The sequence below is a fragment of the Mobula birostris genome, chromosome 2 (genome assembly GCF_030028105.1).
Source record: "Mobula birostris isolate sMobBir1 chromosome 2, sMobBir1.hap1, whole genome shotgun sequence".
NCBI lineage: Eukaryota > Metazoa > Chordata > Chondrichthyes > Myliobatiformes > Myliobatidae > Mobula > Mobula birostris.
Window position 1 is genome coordinate 33,062,353 of NC_092371.1, and position 21,763 is coordinate 33,084,115.

A 21,763-nucleotide genomic window follows, 5' to 3' on the forward strand; every position below is an offset into this window, starting at 1 on the left:
GTGCAGATAGATGGGACTAGGTGAGAGTAAGCGTTCGGCACCGACTAGAAGGGCTGAGATGGCCTGTTTCTGTGCTGTAATTGTTAAATGTTTATATGGTTATAAAGTTGCCAATTTGCAAACAGGAAAATATCAACATGCCTGCAGTCCCTGTAGAAACTGGGTCATTCTTCTAATTCATAATTTTAGTCAGTGCAAGTTTTGACATTTATTCCCTTATGATAAAGAAAGGGGCTATTTCACCTGCTGAGCCAATACCAGTTTGCAGAGCAATCCTGTCAATCCCATTCCCCCATTTATTTCACCATAACCTATACTCTCACACATGCAAGTTAACTTCCACTAATTCCTTGATTTTCCTCCCAGCCACCCACCCTGGGGATAATCTGCAGTAGGCAGTTGACCTACAGCCAGTATATCTGGTGGATTAGGAGGAAATGAGAGCATGACCGGGAAACTCGCATGGTGACAGGTAGAATGTGTTAGTTCCACACAGATGGTGCTGGCTGAACTCAAATCATTGGCTCTGTGCAGCAGCTGCTCTACCTGCTACATCTCGGTGCCTTGAGGAAAACATTTATTTTTAATGACAGTAACTAACCTTGCAAGGCACATAGGTGCAGCTAGTATTGCTGCCGCCTCAGACCTCCAGCAACCCAGGCTGTGTGGGGTCTCCCTGTCACGGCATGCATTTAGACCATAAGACCATGCGATATAAGAGCAGACTTAGGCTATATAGCTCATCGAGTCTGCTCTGTCATTTTATCATGGCTTATCCATTTTCCCTCTCAGTCCCAAACTCCTGCCTTCTCCCCGTATCCCTTTATGCCCTCACTAATCGAGAATCTATCAACCTCTGCCTTAAATACACAAAATAACTTGGCCACCATAGTTCCTCTGGCAACAAATACAACAGATTCACCACTCTCTAGCTAAAGAAAATCCTGCTCATCTCACTTCTAAAAAGATACCCCAATTTTCTGAGGCTATGTCCTCTGATCTTAGACTCCCTCACCATAGAAAATATCTTCTCTACAACCACTCTATTTGAGGCCTTTCAATATGGAGAAGATGGCGGCGCGACTCAGCGCGCGTGGCCACTCCGGTGAGTGATATCTGTAATCTGCCAAGTAGGGTGCCGTGCACAATTCTGATTTGATGGAGACATACGTGAGAGAACGGAGAACATCTAGAGAAACTTCTGAACTGCCTTTTTCGCTATCGCTGCTACTGTGTTATACAGAATCTCCAGAGGGGAAGGCCCCGCGTCCTCGGCTTTGCTTGTTGCTCAGCGGCCGGGATGGGGTCGAAGCGCTCGGCAGAGATGGTGCTCGGTGCTTGGTGTCGGAGGGCTGGTCGGAGGCTCGAAGTTTCCGGACAGACTCAGAGTCGGCTGTGGTTGGGTGCTTCCAATGCATCAATAGTAGTCAGTGCCTGGAGGTTTATGGCAGGGAGAGTTCCTCCCTTTTGCCGCCTGCTATCGGAGACTATCGGGAGTTGATCGGAATTTTGACTTTTTTTTACTGTGCCCATGGTCTGCTCTTTATCAAATTATGGTATTGCTTTGCACTGCTGTAACTATATGTTATAATTATGTGGTCTTGTCAGTGTTAGTCTTTAGTTTGTTCTGTTTCTTTTGTGATATCACTCTGGAGGAACATTGTATCATTTCTTAATGCATGCATTTCTAAATGACAATAAACGAGGACTGAGTGTCCTCATAATCTAATCTAATCTAATTCAATAGGTTTCAATGAGGTCACCCCTCATTCTTTTGAATTCCAGTGAGTGCAGGCCCAGAGCCATCAAATGCTCATCATATGACAAGCCTTTCAGTTCTGGAATATTTTCATGAACCTCCTTTGAACCCTCTGCAATGTCAGCACATCCTTTCTTAGCTAAGGGGCTCAAAACTGTTCACAATATTCCAAGTAAGAGCACAGCAGTGCTTTATAAAGCCTTGTCTGGATGCTTAGCTTTCTACTCACATCCCAATATTGTGCTGTTTGGAAGGTTAATTGGCCACTGTATATTACTCCTAGTCTATAAGTAAATGATGGAATCCAGTGGGAATCGATGGGAATGTGGGAAGAATCAAATGGGAGTAGTTTATCATTAGTGGAAGTGAATGTCTCACTGATAGTGGTCACACAAGTAGTAAAGCGTACAAAAGAAGGTACTGTGAATGTCATGCTTGCCTTCAACTGGATGGGGCATTGAGTAAAAGAATAAAGAGGTCATGTTGCAGCTACATAAATCTTTGGTTAGGCTGTATGGAGGATTCTGTGCAATCCTGGTCACCCCATTACAGGGAGGACAGAGAGGAATTTAAGGCTTGGGAAAAGGTGGAGAAAATGTTCACCAGGATGCTGCCTAGATTAAAGGCTGTGTTCTATAAGGAGATATTTGGGTTGCTTTCTATGAAGAACCTGGGGCTGAGGGGGGAACCTAATATAAAATGAAGATAAGCATGGATAGGGCGTACAGTTGGAATCTTTTTCCCAGGGTAGAAATACCAAGTACTGGACAGCATATATGTAAGATGAGATGGGAAAAGATCAAAGGAGGTGTGAGGGATAAGGTTTTTACACAGAGAGTAGTGGGTGACTAGAATGTGCTGCCAAGAGTCGTAGAGGAAGCGGATATGATAGTGGTGGTTATACATGAATCTGCAGAGAATGGTGGAATATTGATCATACCACAGAAAAGATTTAATTCGGCACCTTGTTTGGTGCAGACATCATGGGCCAAACGATATGCTCATGTGCTTTTCAATGTTTTATGTTCTGTGAATTCTTAAGTGTCATCTTGGACCTGTTGACTGCAAGATCTTGCTTCCACGCTGTACAACCCCGTTGATAGAAATCCATTGTGGTTTATATTTAAATATAGGCATATACTATTAAATGTGTTCTATGAATTTCACCCAGACACAGTTTTTTTTAAGTTGGTGTTCCTGATAACTTGGGAAATCCCCTGGGGGAATCAAAGTCTTGCTACATCTTCATTAAGTCTGATGGTCTTAATGTTGTATTGATTCTCCAGCTGTTTGGTTTGAAATACAGTGCTTTAAAGGAAAATGACAAGGTAAATATAAATGTGTTTTTAAAGTCACATGATGGAAAGTGTACTAACACAAGATTTAAATTTTATAAGCTATTATGCTGTTTCTTCTAAATAGTTTCTTGCTTCTATTTGGTTCATTTCTTTAAACTAATATTCCTGAGTTCTCATAATTGATTTATTTACTGTAGATTACACTCCTTCCTGCTCTCAGAGCATTCCTATCAATCCCATTCCTGAATTTACTCACTTAAGCTCAACACCCCTACTGGGGCATAAGCCACTGAAAGCAGCTTGCATAGTCCCCTCTCCCGGACTAGTCTTTCAAGTTGTTCCCAGGTGTAGCCCCATCTTTGATATCCTTCCTTTCCCAGGGGTCTGGTCTTTAGAGTTACTGTTGGTGTTTCTGTAGTTGTGGATTTTACGTGATGAGGTTACTACCCCATGCCCAACCCTTCTCCTTCCGCAGCCTGCCTTGGGAGCATCCATCGTGGAGTTCACCCCTGAATTTATTTTCCTGTAATCTTAGAGTGCAACACTGTCCTAATTATCTCCTTAGGATAATTTGCACCAGCCAGTTTTGTAGGTGTTGCTGGTTCCTGGTTTCTGATTCTAGTATAATCTGCCCAGTCAGTCTCATCCTCTCCCTTCCTGTAGGTATCAAATTTGACTGTGATACATTTGATTTAGGGTGGTGGCTGTTCAAATTTAAATTCAGCTATCTATCATAACAAGAAGATATGCCTGATATGCATTTTAGCTGATCATTGTTCTGAGTGCAATAACACTCCTTCCAACCCCACCTTCAAATAATCCTACACATACCAATCATCAACCCATTATATGTCAGGAAAAATCTGAAACAGTAACCCGTCACGCTCGACTTACGCAGCCCTATGGCAAGTAATGTCACTGTTTTCACCCTAATGTGGCACATTGCCTGAATCTAAATTGAGATGATGTGCAACACAGTCAGATCATTAAGTTTATGTTTACTGAATAGAAGGATCTCATCAGGTTCACTGCACCCTTCCTTGTTGCCTCCAGCTTTTTCTTTCTCATTTGCTTATCAACCAATGTTTGGTTCATTTGTGACTTGCCTACACCAAAGGGCAATTCATTGTAGTCAATTAAAGGAACCCATCCCTTAACAGGAAGGAACTGCAACTCCACAAAAATAGCACCTAAAAGTAGAATTGAATGCAGGTCCCTTGAGCTATGAGTAGCAGCATTAGAAGAGTAAGATAATGTGCATTAATAACTTCTGCACAGTGGCTTTAACACGTACCATCATGAGGAGCTTCGAGAGCTTAGTCATGAGATATTTTAAAGAATATTCAGGAGTTATGTGAATACACCATATCATGTATTAATTCAAACAGGAGCCAGTCTTCAGTTCTTAATGCAAATTGCAAGCAGTAATCAGTTTGAAGTTGCAAGTACAGCTTTGCAAACAGTACTGTCTATAGTGCACAGGATGATAGCCCGCAGCAAAGTGTTGGCTTCTCAAGAGATGTGGCTTGTGAAGTGGTTAAAGTGAAATGACCGAGGAATATGTGAAACAATCCAGCTCAGGAGCATGGGATGACACATGGCCAACGGGTGGAAATGGCAATAATGAAAGAAGGTATCACAGCTTTAAATTAAGGAGGCACCGGTTTACTTGGAGAGAGAAAGTTTAAAAGATGCAAGCAGAGGTAGTCGGCACATTTTGCATGCCACGTTCCTGAGGAGACATTGGATTACACATTATTAGGCACTTGGCAAGGACGAATCAAAGAAAGTTGTTTAAGCCGAGTGGTCATTGTAAGAGTAGGCTAGTGTCGGAGTGGGAAGTTGAGGCTCTGGCAAGGAGAGACTAGTCCGTAGGTAGATTATTTTCCATTATTTATTCTTTCTTTACTTCAGAAATAGGAGTAGGGGTAGGCCATCTGGCTCATCAAGCCTGCTCTACCATTCAATAAGATCATGGCAGATCTGACCACCCTCTGGGAAAAGCAGTTCCTCCTCATCTCCACCCTAAATCTACTCCACCAAATCTTCCCCTAGTTCTAGTCTCACCTACCAGTGGAAACACCTTTTCTGCCTACAGCTCATCTATCCCTTTCATAATTTTATATGTTTCTATAAGATCTCCTCTTCTGAATTCCAGTGAGAATAGTTATTTCTTATTGCGCATTTAGTGTGGATTCCAGACAGAATACTGGAATGCTCCTCTTGTGGGTGTGGGAATGTAAGGAGACCTCTAGTGTCCCTGATGACCTCATTTGCAAGAAGTGCATCCAGCTGCAGCTTTCAACAGACTGTGCTATGCAGTTGGAGCTGGAACTGGATGAATTCTGGATCATTCAGGAAGCTGAGGGTTTGAAAAACAGGACATGCAAGGAAGTAGTTGTATCCAAGGTGCAGGACACAGTTAACTGGGTGACCATCAGGAGGGAGAAAGGGAATAGGCAGCCAGTGCAGAGTCTCCCTGTGGCCATTCCCCTCAATAACAGGTATACCACTTTGGATACTTCTGGGGTGATGGCCCAGCGGAGAAAAGCCACAGGGGTCAGGTTGCTGGCAATGAGTCTGGTTCTGTGGCTCAGAAGGGAAAGATGGAGAGAGGTGAATGGCAGTGAGAGTGGATTCATTGGTTAGAGGAACAGAAAGGAGGTTCTACAGATGAGAATGAAGTTCCCCGGTAGTTTGTTGCCTCCTGTGTGCCAGGATCACCTCAGAGCTAGTCCACAGCATGCTTAAGTGGGAGGGCGAGCAACCAGAGGTCGGTGTCCACGTCGCTAACAATGACATAGGTAGGATGGGTGAAGAGGCCCTGCAAAGTGAATTCAGGGAATTAGGTGCTAAATTAAATGACAGGACTCTAGAGTTGTAATCCCAGGGTTGCTGCCTGTGATGTGCGAATGAGGCTAGAAATAGGAAGATCATATTGTTTGACATGTGGCTAAAGGGATGTTGTGGCAGGGAGGGCATCAGATTTTTGGATCATTGACTCTTTCAGGGAAGGTGGGACCAGTACAGAAGAGACAGTTCGCACTTGAACTGACCACATTAATGGGATTATGTTACAGATTACCCAACAGTCCGCAAGATTTAGAGGAGCAAGTTTGTAGAGAGATTGCAGAATGTTGCAAGAAACATGACTGTGATAGTAGGTGATTTTAACTTTCCACATATTAGACTACAAGACCATAGTATATAGGAGCAGAATTAGGCCATTTGGCCCATTGAGTCTGCTCCATCATTGCTGATCCAATTTTCCTCTCAGCCCCAGTCTCGTGTCTTCTCCCAGTATCCTTTCATGCCCTGCCAAATCAAGAATTTATCCTTTGCCTTAAATATACCCAATGACTTAACCTCCACAGCTTCCTGTGGCCAGGAATTCCACAGATTCTCCACTCTCTAGCTAAAAGAATTCTTCCTCATCTCCATTCTAAAAGAATGCCCCTCTATTCTGAGGCAGTGTCCTCTGGTGTTTGAATCTCCCACCATAGGAAACGTCCTCTTCACATCCACTCTATCGAAGCCTTTCACCATTCAATAGGTTTCAATGAGGCCAACCCTTATTCTTCTGAATTCCAATGAATACAGGCCCAGAGTCATTAGACACTCTTCATATGACAAGCCATTCAGTACTGACTGGAATCATTTTTGTGAACTTCCTTTGAACCCTCTCCAGTTTCAGCACATTATTGCTACAATAAGGGGCCCAAAACTGCTCACAATATTTCAAGTGAGGCCTCACCAGTGCTTTATAAAATCTCAACATTATATCCTTGCATTTATATACTAGTTCTCTTGAAGTGAATGCTAACGTTGCATTTGTTTTCCTTGCCACAGACTCAACCTGCAAATTAACCTTTAGAGAATCCTGCACAAGGACTCCCAAGTCCCTTTGCACTTCAGTTTTTGGCATTTTCTCTCCATTTAGAAAATAGCCAACCCTTTAATTTCTTCAACCAAAGTGCACTTTCCAACACTGTAATCCATTTGCCATTTCTTTGCCCATTCTCCTAATCTGTCTGTCCTTCTGTAGCCTCTCTACTTCCTCAAAAGTACCAGCCTCTCCAGCGATCGTCATATCATCTGTAAACTTTGCAACAAAGCCATCAATTCCTCCATCCAAATAATTGATATAAAACACAAAAAGAATCAGTCCCAACACAGACCCCCTGTGAAACATCACTAGACAGATCGGATGGGAGATTCAAACACTAGAGGACACAGCCTCAGAATAGACGGGCATCCTTTTAGAATGGAGATGAGGAAGAATTCTGGGAGCCAGTCAGAAAAGGCTCCTTTTATTCCCACTCTTTGACTCCTGCCAGTCAGCTGCTTTATCCATAGAAACATAGAAAAGCTACGGCACAATACAGGCCCTTGGGAGTCCTTGTGCAGAACACACTGAAGGTTATCTTGCAGGTTGAGTCAGTGGTGAGGAAGGCAAATGCCATGTTAGCATTCATTTCAAGAGGTCTAGAATACAAGAGCAGGGCTGTGATGCTGAGGCTTTATAAGACACTGGTGAGGCCTCACCTCGAGTATTGTGAACCGTTTTGGGCCCCTCATCTTAGAAAAGATGTGCTGGCATTGGAGAGGGTCCAGAAGAGGGATGATTCCAGGAATGAAAGGGTTATCATACGAGGAACGTTTGATGGCTCTGGGTCTGTACTTGCTGGAAATCAGAAGGATAAGGGGGAACCTCATTGAAACCTTTTGAATGTTGAAAGGCTTAGACAGAGTAGATATGGAGAGGATGTTTTCGATGGTGGGAGAGTCTAGAACAAGAGGGTATAGCCTCAGGATAGAGGGGTGCCCTTTCAAAATGGAAATGAGGAGAAACTTCTTTAGTCAACGGGTGGTGAATTTGTGGAATTTGTTGCCACATGCAGCTGTGGAGGTCAGGTCATTGGGTGTCTTTAAAGCAGAGATTGATAGGTTCTTGATTAGACATGGCGTCAAAGGTTACGGGAAGAAGGCTGGGAACTGGGGTTGAGGAGGAGATAGAAAAAAAGCATCAGCCATGATTGAATAGCGGAGTAGACTTGATGGGCCGGGTGGCCTAATTCTGCTCCTACGTCTTCTGGTCTACTGAGCACAGGCTGCTGGCCCACAACAGAGCTAGCTGTTCAAGCTATGTGGTTCACAAGGTGAAGTGACCACGAGATATTCTTGTATGCAGCTGCCAAACATGAGACAATGAGGTTATGATAATTAGTCTGCATCAAACCAAGCAAGATGGGCTAAGTTATTTTGCACCATTGTGACTGAGTACAAGGAAGCTGACAGAGCTGACTGATGTTGTCTTTTAACACATCAAACATGGTCATAGGTATAATTGATCAATCAATAGTTGGGATATTTTTGCATTCAAAGTCAGCTCGGACAACATTTATTTTGGGTGACTGGGATTTCTGTCCCCAGAAGCTTTTAGCATATCTGTGTGAATTACATTCTCCCAGTCAAAGCGTTTGAACATGTCTCCTATTGTACCCCTATAATTCAAAGAAGGAATTTTCAACCCAAGAAATTGGAGTGATGTCATTGTAACTAGTGAAAATGTATTGAATTACCTGCTGTTACCTTTGATGTTAAGGGTATAAAATAGAATATTTTTTGAGTTTGGATGAGTCTTCAGAGAGGGCGTCCAGGAGAATGCCTGCTTATTGTGATACATAAAGATCTTTATATCACCAGCTTTGGTGTTTCACTAGTGACTCATCAACTCCTGCTTTCCAAACACTGTTGACCCTCTGCAATTTGCCTACTGCCGAAACAGATCAACAGCAGAGACCATCTCCCTGACCCTACACCCGTCTATGAAGCAACTAGACATTAAAGACACCCGTGGCAGACTGTTGATAATTGACTATATTTTTGCTTTCAATACTGTCGTTCCAAGCAAACTCTTCACCACATTCCAACCCTGAGAGTTAATGCTTCCCTCTGTTACTGGATCCTTTTCTTTCTGACCAACAGACCACAATTAGGATTAGTGCCACCACCTCTGCCACAATTATTCTAAACACTGGTGCTCCACAAGTTTGTATCCTGAGCTCCCTACTCCACTCCCTGAACACTCAAGACTGCGTGGCTAGATTCTGCACTAACTCCATCTATAAGTTTGGAGAGGATTCCACTGCAGTCGGCCGCATCTCAAATAACAATGAGTCAGAATACAGGAGGAGATGGTATCATGACAATGGCCTTTTCCTCAGTGTCAAAAAATCAAATGAGTTGATCATTGACTCTAGACAGGTGGGTGGGAGTGGGGGGGGGGGGAGGTGTTGGTGCACATCAATGGTGTTGAAGTTCGGAGGGTGCAGAGCTACAAACTCCTAGATGTGAACATCACCAATAGACCTTCCTGGTCCAACCACGTTGATGTCAGCATCAAAAAAAGTCAACAGTGCCTCTACTTCCTCTGAGGCTAAAGAAATTCAGCATGTCTCCTTCAACTCTTACCATTTTTTATCAATGCACCAGAGAAAGCATTCTGTCTGAATGAATATCATCTTGGTATGCCAATTGCTCTGCATATGACCACAAGAAACTACAGAGAGTTGTGGACACTGCTCAGCACATCAAAGGAAACAACCTACCCCACTCTCCCCATCCCATTGTTTCCAAATATAATTCTTGCTACCTTAGTAAATCAGCCAGCATAATAAAAGACCTCACCCATACTGGACAGTCTCTCGTTGCACAGAAGGTACAAAAGCCTGAAAGCATGTCCCACCATGCCCAAGGACAGCTTCTATCCCACTGTTATCAATCAGACTCTTGAATGGACCTCTAGTGCAATAAGATGGACTCTTGGCCTCACAACATACCTTGTTATGAACTTACACTTTATGCTAACATGCACTGCACTTTTTTGGTAGCTTTTACATTTTATCCTGCATTGCTGTTCTTTTACGTACTCGAGCTCAAGGCACAGTATAATGATTTGATCTGTATTAACAACATGCAAGACAAGTTTTCTCAGAATCTCGGTACACATGACAAGATTAAACTAATGCCAATTGTTGCTGCACCATCTTGCTACCCTGAAGGTAATCATACCAATACCTACCACCCTCTAGCCCTCCATATAAACTGTTACTAGCAAAGCTAACTATGTACCATGTGCATACACATAGATTGTATCCCAAGCTTGCTTCAAAATCCTTGTTTTTTTTCTTGCTGAGTTCATTGACTATCATTGTAAAGGAGTGCCTCTGCCAACATTAAAATGACTCAGATTCACAAAGTTCACCACAACTGTCTTTTCTTTTTTTTGTCATTTTTTTAATTGAATTCCATCATCAAACAAACATTTCCATATGATGTATTTCAGGTACTGTACATATATATCATATAATCCTATTTGTCACACATCTCCACATAATATTTATCTGAGGTATACGTTTATAGAAAGGAGAGGAAAGAAAGAACAATCGAAAGAAGTAAACTATGTACAGAGTGGGGAGTGATCTTTTTTTTACAACATATTCATTGACTTGTGAGAATAAAATCAGGCCAATGAGGTGTTATGTAGCTAAACCATTTTTTCCAGTATGAATAAAATTGTTTCAACTTATGATTAACAGATGCTGTTTTCTTCTCCATTTTGTAAATGTCCATTGTAATTTCCATCCATACATTTAAAGTTGGGCTCTCCTGTGATAACCATTTAACATAGAACATAGAATAGTACAGCACAGTACAGGCCCTTCGGCCCACAATGTTGTGCCAACCCTCAAACCCTGCCTCCCATATAAGCCCCCACCTTAGATTCCTCCATATGCCTGTCTAGTAGTCTCTTAAACTTCACTAGTGTATCTGCCTCCACCACTGACTCAGGCAGTGCATTCCATGCATCAACCACTCTCTGAGTAAAAAACCTTCCTCTAATAGCCCCCTTGAACTTCCTACCCCTTACCTTAAAGCCATGTCCTCTTGTATTGAGCAGTGGCACCCTGGGGAAGAGGCGCTGGCTATCCACTCTATCTATTCCTCTTATTACCTTGTACACCTCTATCATGTCTCCTCTCATCCTCCTTCTCTCCAAAGAGTAAAGCCCTAGCTCCCTTAATCTCTGATCATAATCCTTACAGTTTAAACCAGGCAGCATCCTGGTAAATCTCCTCTGCACCCTTTCCAATGCTTCCACATCCTTCCAGAACAGGACACAGTACTCAAAGTGTGGCCTAACCAGAGTTTTATAGAGCTGCATCATTACATCGCGACTCTTAAACTCTATCCCTCGACTTATGAAAGCTAACGCCCCATAAGCTTTCTTAACTACCCTATCCACCTGTGAGACAACTTTCAGGGATCTGTGGACATGTACCCTGAGATCCCTCTGCTCCTCCACACTACCAAGTATCCTGCCATTTACTTTGTACTCTGCCTTGGAGTTTGTCCTTCCAAAGTGTACCACCTCACACTTCTCCAGGTTGAATTCCATTTGCCACTTCTCAGCCCACTCCTGCATCCTATCAATGTCTCTCTGCAATCTTTGACAATCCTCTACACTACTTACAGCACCACCAACCTTTGTGTCGTCTGCAAACTTGCCAACCCACCCTTCTACTCCCACATCCAGGTCGTTAATAAAAATCACAAAAAGTAGGGGTCCCAGAACCGATCCTTGTGGGACACCAGTAGTCACAATCCTCCAATCTGAATGTACTCCCTCCACCACCACCCTCTGCCTTCTGCAGGCAAGCCAATTCTGAATCCACCTGGCCAAACTTCCCTGGATCCCATGTCTTCTAACTTTCTGAATAAGCCTACCGTGTGGAACCCTGTCAAATGCCTTACTAAAATCCATATAGATCACATCCACCGCACTACCTTCATCTATATGCCTGGTCACCTCCTCAAAGAACTCTATCAGGCTTGTTAGACACGATCTGCCCTTCACAAAGCCATGCTGACTGTCCCTGATCAGACCATGATTCTCTAAATGCCTATAGATCCTATCTCTAAGAATCTTTTCCAACAGATTTCCCACCACAGACGTAAGGCTCACTGGTCTATAATTACCTGGAATATCCCTACTACCTTTTTTGAACAAGGGAACAACATTCGCCTCCCTCCAATCCTCCGGTACCATTCCCATGGACAATGAGGACATAAAGATCCTAGCCAGAGGCTCAGCAATCTCTTCTCTCGCCTCATGGAGCAGCCTGGGGAATATTCTGTCAGGCCCCGGGGACTTATCTGTCCTAATGTATTTTAACAACTCCAACACCTCCTCTCCCTTAATATCAGCATGCTCCAGAACATCAACCTCACTCATATTGTCCTCACCATCATCAAGTTCCCTCTCTTTGGTGAATACCGAAGAGAAGTATTCATTGAGGACCTCGCTCACTTCCACAGCCTCCAGGCACATCTTCCCACCTTTATCTCTAATCGGTCCTACCTTCACTCCTGTCATCCTTTTTTTCTTCACATAATTGAAGAATGCCTTGGGGTTTTCCTTTACCCTGCTCGCCAAGGCCTTCTCATGCCCCCGTCTTGCTCTTCTCAGCCCCTTCTTAAGCTCCTTTCTTGCTTCCCTATATTCCTCAATAGACCCAGCTGATCCTTGCTTCTTAAACCTCATGTATGCTGCCTTCTTCCTCCTGACTAGATTTTCCACCTCACTTGTCACCCATGGTTCCTTCACCCTACCATTCTTTAACTTCCGCACCGGGACAAATTTATCCCTTACATCCCGCAAGAGATCTCTAAACATCGACCACATGTCCATAGTACATTTCCCTGCGTAAACATCATCCCAATTCACACCCGCAAGTTCTAGCCTTATAGCCTCATAATTTGCCTTTCCCCAATTAAAAATTTTCCTGTCCTCTTTGATTCTATCCTTTTCCATGATAATTATAAAGGCCAGGGAGCGGTGGTCACTGTCCCCCAGATGCTCACCCACTGAGAGATCTGTGACCTGACCCAGTTCATTACCTAGTACTAGATCTAGTATGGCATTCCCCCTGGTCGACCTGTCCACATACTGTGACAGGAATCCATCCTGGACACACTTAACACATTCTGCCCCATCTAAACCCTTGGAACTAATCAGGTGCCAATCAATATTAGGGAAGTTAAAGTCACCCATGATAACAACCCTGTTATTTTTGCACCTTTCCAAAATCTGCCTCCCAATATGCTCCTCTGTATCTCTGCTGCTACCAGGGGGCCTATAGAATACCCCCAGTAGAGTAACTGCTCCCTTCCTGTTCCTGACTTCACACATATTGACTCAAAAGAGGATCCTGCTACATTACCCACCCTTTCTGTAGCTGTAATAGTATCCCTGACCAGTAATGCCACCCCTCCTCCCATTTTTCCACCCTCTCTATCCTTGTTAAAGCACTGAAATCCAGGAATATTGAGAATCCATTCCTGCCCTGGTGCCAGCCAAGTCTCTGTAATGGCCACTACATCGTAATTCCATGTATGTATCCAAGCTCTCAGTTCATCACCTTTGTTCCTGATGCTTCTTGCATTGAGGTACACACATTTCAGCCCTTCTACCTTACTGTCTTTACACCGTTTATTCTGTTTCTCTTTCCTCAAAGCCTCTCTGTATGTTAGATCTGGCTTTACTCCGTGCACTTCTTTCTCTGCTCTATCGCTCTGGGTCCCATCCCCCTCGCAAATTAGTTTAAACCCTCCCGAACCATGCTAGCAAACCTACCTGCAAGGATATTGCTCCCCCTTGAGTTCAGGTGCAACCCATCCAATCTGTACAGGTCCCACCTTTCCCAGAAGAGATCCCAATGATCTAAAAATCTAAAACCCTGCTCCCTGCACCAACTCCTCAGCCACGCATTCAACTGCCACCTCCTCCAATTCTTACCATCACTGTCACGTAGCACTGGCAGCAATCCTGAGAACGTCACCCTTGAGGTCCTGTTCTTCAGCCTTCTGCCTAATTCCCGAAACTCACACTTCAGGACCTCATCCCTCTTCCTGCCTATGTCATTGGTCCCAACATGTATCATGACTTCTGGTTGCTTTCCCTCTCGTACCAGGATGTCGTGCACCCGGTCAGAGACATCCTGGACCCTGGCACTCGGGAGGCAACAAACCATGCGGGTGTCCTTTTCACATCCACAAAATCTCCTGTCTGCTCCCCTGACTATAGTGTCTCCAATGACGACAGCTCTCCTCTTCTCCGTCCCACCCTTCTGCAGCACAGGGTCAGACTCAGTGCCGGAGGCCCTGCCACCATGACTCACACCTGGTCAGTCATCCTCGCCAATAGTATCCAGGACAGTAAACTTATTATTCAGGGAATGGCTACAGGGGTGCTCTGCACTACCTGTCTGCTCACTTTCACTTTCCCCCCTCTGACTGTCACCCAACGACCTGCTTCCGACAGCCTAGGTGTGACTACCTCCCTGTAGCTCTCATCTATGCCTCTTCTCCCTTATGAGTCAAAGGTCATCCAGCTGCTGCTCCAGATTCCTTACACGGTCTTCCAGATCGCCCAGCCGTATGCGCTTCTGGCAGATGTGACTCTGCGGGAGAGGGGAATTCCCCCAAGACTGCCACATCTCACATGAGAGGCACATCACCGTCTCAGGGGACATTGTAAAAACTAACTGCAAGCTAGCTTGTCCTCCGCCTCTTCTTGTCAAAGCCTCTCGAGTCAAAGTCTCAAAGCTCCACTCCTTCTCTGGCCCACTCAACTCACTGGTCCTTTTCCATTGGCCACTTTGCTTGAGCTATCCCTCTATTTATCTGTTTGAGCTTTTCAAAATGTTTGGTCACCTGACCTCGACTGCCCAATCAGCTGCTTTCTGCTGAGTCTGAGCTTATTCAAATCTTGATTGTCTAATTAATGGCTTACTGCTGATCTATTCAAATCTTGATTGACTTGATTGCACAGACCCACTGCCAGAATCTCTCGAGTCAAAGCCTCAAAGTTCCACTCCTTCACTGGCCCACTCACGCTCTGGCCGCTTTCCTGGTAAGGGTCTTTTTACCAGCCACCGGCAGTACATTCATTAATATTTATCTCTCTTCCACCATTCTTGAGGTATATACCCAAAATATATGGTCTTACTCTCTAAGGATAGTTCATATTCAAAGATGTCTTGTAGGGCATTATGTGTCCCACTCCAATAGTCTTTGATAATGGGGCCTCCCCAGAAAATTTGATAATGGTTTGCATTTTGATTTCCACAATTTCTCCTAAGCACATAAGCTAAATATAAACATCTAGAAGAAAAACCAGGTACAAAGCATTTTAAACTTTCATCCATGATCAAAATACCAAAAAGAAAGGAATTCATGCTTTCAAAAAAAAACAATGCAGAACCAATAGGAGCACAGGAGAAAGAGTTAGACACCATCGCAATCACTGTAGCAGGCATTCTTTAATCGTACCACATGCTAATTACATGAATATATAGGCATAATGCAGAACAAAAAAAATCATTTGCCACGAATAGAGAAAGCAAAGCAAGCAATCTTTTAGCATTAAAATTTCGAACTCACAAGTGTCCATGTTGTCGTGACAAGATAATCTTTTATCCTTTTTCTCAAATGCTCAGATCAACGTCTCCAAATGAGAAAGTTACTTCCACTTTTACAGTTCCTACTTATAAAGTATCTACAGCTTTAGCACCTAACCACAACCACACCCCAGTAGGAGGTACCTAAGTAGGAACCCATGTAAAAATTATGCAACTACTATCCTTGTTTAACCCGTCATACAAATAAACAATTCTTTGAAAGAAAGTTCAGTATATTCCAAACATGCACACAGTTCCACCCTGTTACACCTTTGGGCTGTGACTTTAAAAAGACAGATTGCAGTCATCTGCTTTTTTCTGCAATGGTTTGCTGATTTTGTTTTAAATAACCTAATAGTCAGCCACAATAACTGTCAGTAAAGATGTGATGCACAACCATCAAAAAGGGTTGCCACACTTGTACAATGTCAAGTTCCTTTCACAACTCCTGGGATAGTGCAGCTCCCGGTGTCTTCCTGTTGCAAGACTGAAAGGATTCAGGCACTTGTATTCTCTGCCATTTGGAAGTGCAAAGGCAACAAGTACCAACAAGCTCACATATTACTGAGTATCAGAAATATTATCAAAAGGAACCCCTAGAATTTCCCTTTAGGATGGCCTTCACTTAAAAGTTTGTAGTGGTTCATGACCATGTGGGTAATAATCAGGTGTTCCCAATTCTTCCATCTCAATTTTTTAAATTTATTCATTTACAGAATGTGGACATCGCCAGCTAAGTCAGCATTTATTGCCCATCCTTAGTTGCCCTTGAGAAGGTGCTGATGAGCTGCCTTCCTGAACTGCTGCAGATTCTGAGGTGTAGGTACACCCACAGTGCTGTTAGGGAGGGAATTCCATGATTTTGACCCAGCGACAATGAAGGAACATTTCCAAGTCAGGATGGTGAGTGACTTGGTGGGGTACTTCCAAGTGGTGGTGTTCCCAGCTGTCTGCTGTTTTCATCCTCCTAGATGGTAGTGATCATGGGTCTGGAAGGTTCATGGGATAATTGACCACTGCAAATCACCCCAGTGTGCAAATGAGTAATAAAATCTCAGGGGATTGATGGGAATGTGAACAGAATTCTTAAAAATGGAATTAGTGTAGATACATGCTTGATAGTTGGCTTAATTGGCAAAAAACCTCACTCCATGCTACAGAACATTATAATTCTATGACTTAGCCTTGAGCTGAAGGAGAGTTGGACCAATTTATGCTGAAGTTTTACAAGCAATTTTTCACTCTATACTTCTGGTGCTTTTAGTTCTCCACAAGACAAAAATAATCATAGATCAATGCTTCATCGGCTATAACAAATCCAGATTTACTCACAAAGCCTTTGGAAATGAAATCCTCCACTCAGCAATGGAATGAAATAATTCATCCACTATGCAGAAGGTTGATGAAGGAAATACTCTGTGGTACTTAATTAAGGATACAAATATAAGACTGTGTGCTGCTTCATTAGCAATTCCTTTTTATCCATTACTATTGTAAAAATAGAACATAGAACACTATAGCACAGTACAGGCCCTTCGGTCCACAAAGCTGTGCTGACCTTTTAACGTACTCTAAGATAAATACAACTCTTCTGTTCTCCATAGCCGTCTGTTTGTCTATTATCCCTGTGTCTATCTAAGAGTTTCTTAAATGCCCCTAATATATCTGCTCTACCACCCCTGGTGGTACATCCACCACTCTGTGTAAAGAAATTACCTCCAACATCCCCCCATTACTTTCCTCCAGTCTCCTTAAAATTATTCTCCCTTGTATGTGGGGAAGTCTCTGGCTCTGCACTCTTATTACTTTGTACACCCCAATCCAGGTCACATCTCTTGCTCCTTCAGCCCAAAGAGAAAAGCCATATCTTGTTCAAGCTATGTTCATAACCCATGTCCTCTAGTTCAGGCAGCATCTTGGTCATTGCCTTTGCATGCTTCCACAACCTTCCTATAATGAGGCAACTAGAACTAAATGCAATATTCCAAGTGTGGTCTAACCAAGTTTTATCGAGCTGCAACATTACCTCATGGTTCTTGAAGTCAACACCCCAACTAATGAAGGCCATCTTACCATAACATCCCTTTCAACTTGCATGGCAACATGGACCACTGAATTCTCCTTCATTCCTCTATACTGCCAAGCATCCTATTAGTAACCCTTTAAACCTGCATATTCGAACTTCCTAAATGTATCACTCTGAACTTTTCTGTGTTGAACTCCATTTTCTCAGCTCAGCTCTGCATTTGGTCAAAGTTGCAATGCAAACTTGAACAATTCTCCACACTATTCACAACTTTATGTCATCTGCAAACTCACTAACCAACCCTTGCAAGTTATTTATAAAAATTATAAAGAGCAGGGGTACCAGAACGATCACTGCATAACAACACTGGTCACCGACCTCCAGGCAGAATAGTCTCCATTTACATCTTGACTCTGTCTTCAATAGGCAAGCCAATTCTGTATCGACTCAACCAAGTTTCCCTGGATCCCATGCATCCTGACTTTCAGAATGAGCATTTCATGGGGAACCTTATCAAATGCCTTTCTAAAAATCCATATACACCATATCCACCATAGCCACTGCTGCGCCTTCATCAACGTGCTTTGTTGCACTCTCAAATAATACAACCAGGCTCATGAGACATGACCTGCCCCTTATAAAGCCATGCTGACTATCCTTAATCAGACAATGCTTCTTCAAATATTTGCAAATCCTGGCTCTAAGAATCCTCCCCAAAAATTTACCAACCACTGAAGTAAGACTCACTGGTACCCTAATGGTACTGGTATCCTAATGTTTTTCTAAAGCACTAGTACCTCCTCTGACTCCAGGCACGTTTCCTCAACCATCCCAGATCGATCCTACCCTCACTGTGGCCATCTTCCTATTCTTTACATACATGTCGACTGCCTTGGAGTTTTTCTTAATGCTACTTATCAAGGTCTTCTCATGCCCCCTTTAAACTCGTCTAATTCCATTCTTCAGCTCCTTCCTGACTGCCCTGTAACTCTCTCGAGCCCTGGCTGAACCTCGCCTCCCGAACCTTAGCTAAATGTTGTTATTCTTCTTCAATTAAAGCTCCATATCTTCTGTCAACCATGGTTCCTTCACCCTACCATCTTTTCCCTGCCTCAAAGGAGCAAATGTATGCAAAACACCCATCAAGTGCTCCCTAAAAACCTTCCATATTTCTGACATGTGCTTCCCTGAGTACATATATTTCCAATTCCTGATGCTGAGGTCCTGTCTAACAGCATGATAATTCACCCACCCCCAATTAAATACTTCCTCATAACGACTGCTCCTGTACCTCTCCAAGTCTATACAAAAGTCCGGAAGTTTGGTCACCGTCTGCAAAATGCTCTCCTACAGAAATATCTGACACTTGACCTGTCTTATTACCGAGCACCAAATCCAACATGGTCGCTCCTGTTGTTGGCCTGTCAACATTTTGTATTAGGAGCCCTTCCTGATCACAACAAATTCTGCTCCATCCAAATATTCTGCACTAATATTAAAGAAGTTGAAATCACCCATGACAATAACCCTATTATTTATTTTAAATCTGCCTCCAAATCTGTTTCTCAGCACCTCTGTTACTATTGGGTATCTAAAACTCCCAGTAGTGATTGCTTCCTTCCTGTTTCTGACTTCCTCCCACATTGACTCAATAGACAATCCCGCCACATCATTTTCACCTTCTGCAGCTATGATATTATCACTGATTAGCAATGCCAGTCTCCCACTTGTTTTACCTCCCTCCCTGTTCCTTTTGAAACATCTAAATCCTGGAACATCCAGCTCCACTCCTGCTCTTGTGATAGCCACACCTCTGTAATGGCCACAAAATCTTAGTCCCATATACAGATCCATGCTCAAAGTTCATCACCCTTGTTCCTGACTCTTCTTGCATTAAGTAGACACACTTCAACCCATCCTACTGACTGAAGTTTTGCTCTTTCAACTGCCTATCCTTCTTCACAGATTCTCTACATGCAGCATCTACCTGTACACCAGATGCCCCATCCTCTGACCTACTATCCCCTTGCCAAACTCGTTTAAGCCCTTTTCAACAGGTCTACCATATCTGCCCGCAAGGGTAGTGGTCCCGTTCAAGTTCTGGTGTAATTAGTTGTTTTTGTACAGGTCATATCCTTCCCTGAAGAGATCCCAATGATCCAGAAATCTGAAATCCTGCCCCCTGCCACAAATTCATCTGCAGCAAATCATTCTATTCTCATCCTCCCTAGTACGTGGCACAGGCTGTAATTTAGAGATTATTCCCTTGTGGTCCGGCTTTTCAGCTTTCTATCTACAGTGGCTCCATCTTTCAGGACCTCTTCATTTTTCTTACCTATGCCATTGGATCTATTTATGTACCACAACTCCTGGCTGCTCACATTCCCCCTTTAGAATTATGTCAAAATCTCTAACTCCAGGTAGTATATATTAAAATATATATTAAAACTACATATTAGATTCCAAACTAATGGCATGAATACCAATTTCTCCTTCCGGTAAAAAAAAAAATCCCCCCCCCCAATCCCTCTATTCCCCATTGTGACCTTTCACCTCTTCTCACCTACCTATCATTTCCACCAGGTTCCCTCCTCCTCCTTTCTTCTATGGTCCACTCTCCTCTCCTATCAGATTCCTTCTTCTCCAGCCCTTGGCCTTGCTCACCCACCTGGCTTCACCAGCTAGCCTACTTCCCCTGCCCCCACTTTTTTATTTTGGCTCCTTCCCCCTTCCTTTTCAGTCCTGAAGAAGCCTTGTCCTGAATTGTCCACTGTTTATTCATTTCCATAGATGCTGCCTGACCCACTGAGTTCCTCCAGCATTTTGCGTCTGTGTTGCTTTGGATTTCCAGCATCTGCAGATTTATTAAAACATTTTTTTTTTGGATTAGTGCTTCACAAGCAAGGCTAACACTTTCTGTCCATTTCTTTTTGACCTTGAGAACATAGTGGTGGCCAAATTCTTGAAATGCTAGAGTCCGTCTGGTGAAGCTACTCCTACAGGGCCTTTTCAGAACCAGAATCCTTTATTATCGCCAAGTATGTGGACACATACAGGGAATTTGATGCCGGTTTCCCTGAGTACTCGCTGTACAGAATCAAAAAACAAACAAAACAATAGTGCAAATAATCATGAACCATATACAATGAGGTATACCTGTGTATGTACAGGTGGACTTGGTTTATAATAAACTAAAATTCAAGTGTTCATAAGACTGATGGCACACGGAAAGAAGCTGTTCTTGTACATATTTGCCCTGGCATACAGTGAGTTACAGGATTTAGATGCATTGGTGATGAACTGCCAGCAAATGTATTTCCAAATCAGAGAAGCAAAACGCGGAGAGCAACCCATAGGTGCTGGTGTTCCCACTCACCTTATGTCCTTGTTTTTACTCGTACTTAGGTTTACAAGTTTTGTAGTTGCTTTCAAAACTGATTGGAGAACTCAACTAGTGAGACTTTCTGGGTAAAACTAAAGAATAAGAAAGCATTAACCACATTAATGGGATTATGTTACAGACTACCCAACAGTCCCCATGACTTAGAGAGATGGCAGACTGTTGCAGTTGTTACTGACTTTATTGAAACCTGTGTGGATGAGTATGTGGCTACAAAGACTTACTGCACATTCCCAAACCAAAAGCCATGGATGAACCAGGAGGTGAGTGGTCTGCTGAAGGCTAGATCTGTGGCATTCACATCTGGCGATCTAGGCTTGTATCAGAAAACTAGATATGATCTGCGCAGGGCTATTTCAAGGGCGAAGAGACAATTTTGAATGAGGTTGGAGGCGGCATCGGATGCAGGACAACTCTGGCAGGGCTTGCAAGACATTACTTCCATCAAGCGAAACCCAATATAGGCTTCCTCCGCCATCCGAAGGTAGAGCATTCCTATGAAATGGTTCATAAGCCGAAATGTCATAAAACGAAGAAGCAATTACCATTTATTTATATGGAAAATTTTGTGAGCATTCGCAGACCCAAAAATAACCTACCGAATCATGCCAAATAACACATAAAACCTAAAATAACAGTAACATATAGTAAAAGCTGGAATGATATGATAAATACACAGCCTATATAAAGTAGAAATACTTTTCCACAATCATTACTGCACCATTCTCCATACCAAAAATCTCACGCAAGCGCCGT

General features: G+C 43.2%; 1 protein-coding gene across 1 annotated transcript in view; it reads right to left on the bottom strand.

Moving 5' to 3' along the window:
• LOC140208171 (protein-glutamine gamma-glutamyltransferase 2-like) overlaps positions 1 to 15,667 on the bottom strand; it is a 44,887-nt gene extending 29,220 nt beyond the window's left edge. The window contains exon 1 of the mRNA XM_072276664.1: positions 15,565 to 15,667. Within this exon, the coding sequence (XP_072132765.1) occupies positions 15,565 to 15,574 (10 nt within the window). The 5' untranslated portion in view covers positions 15,575 to 15,667. The remainder of the gene's footprint in view (positions 1 to 15,564) is intronic.
• Positions 15,668 to 21,763: the final 6,096 nt, after the last annotated feature.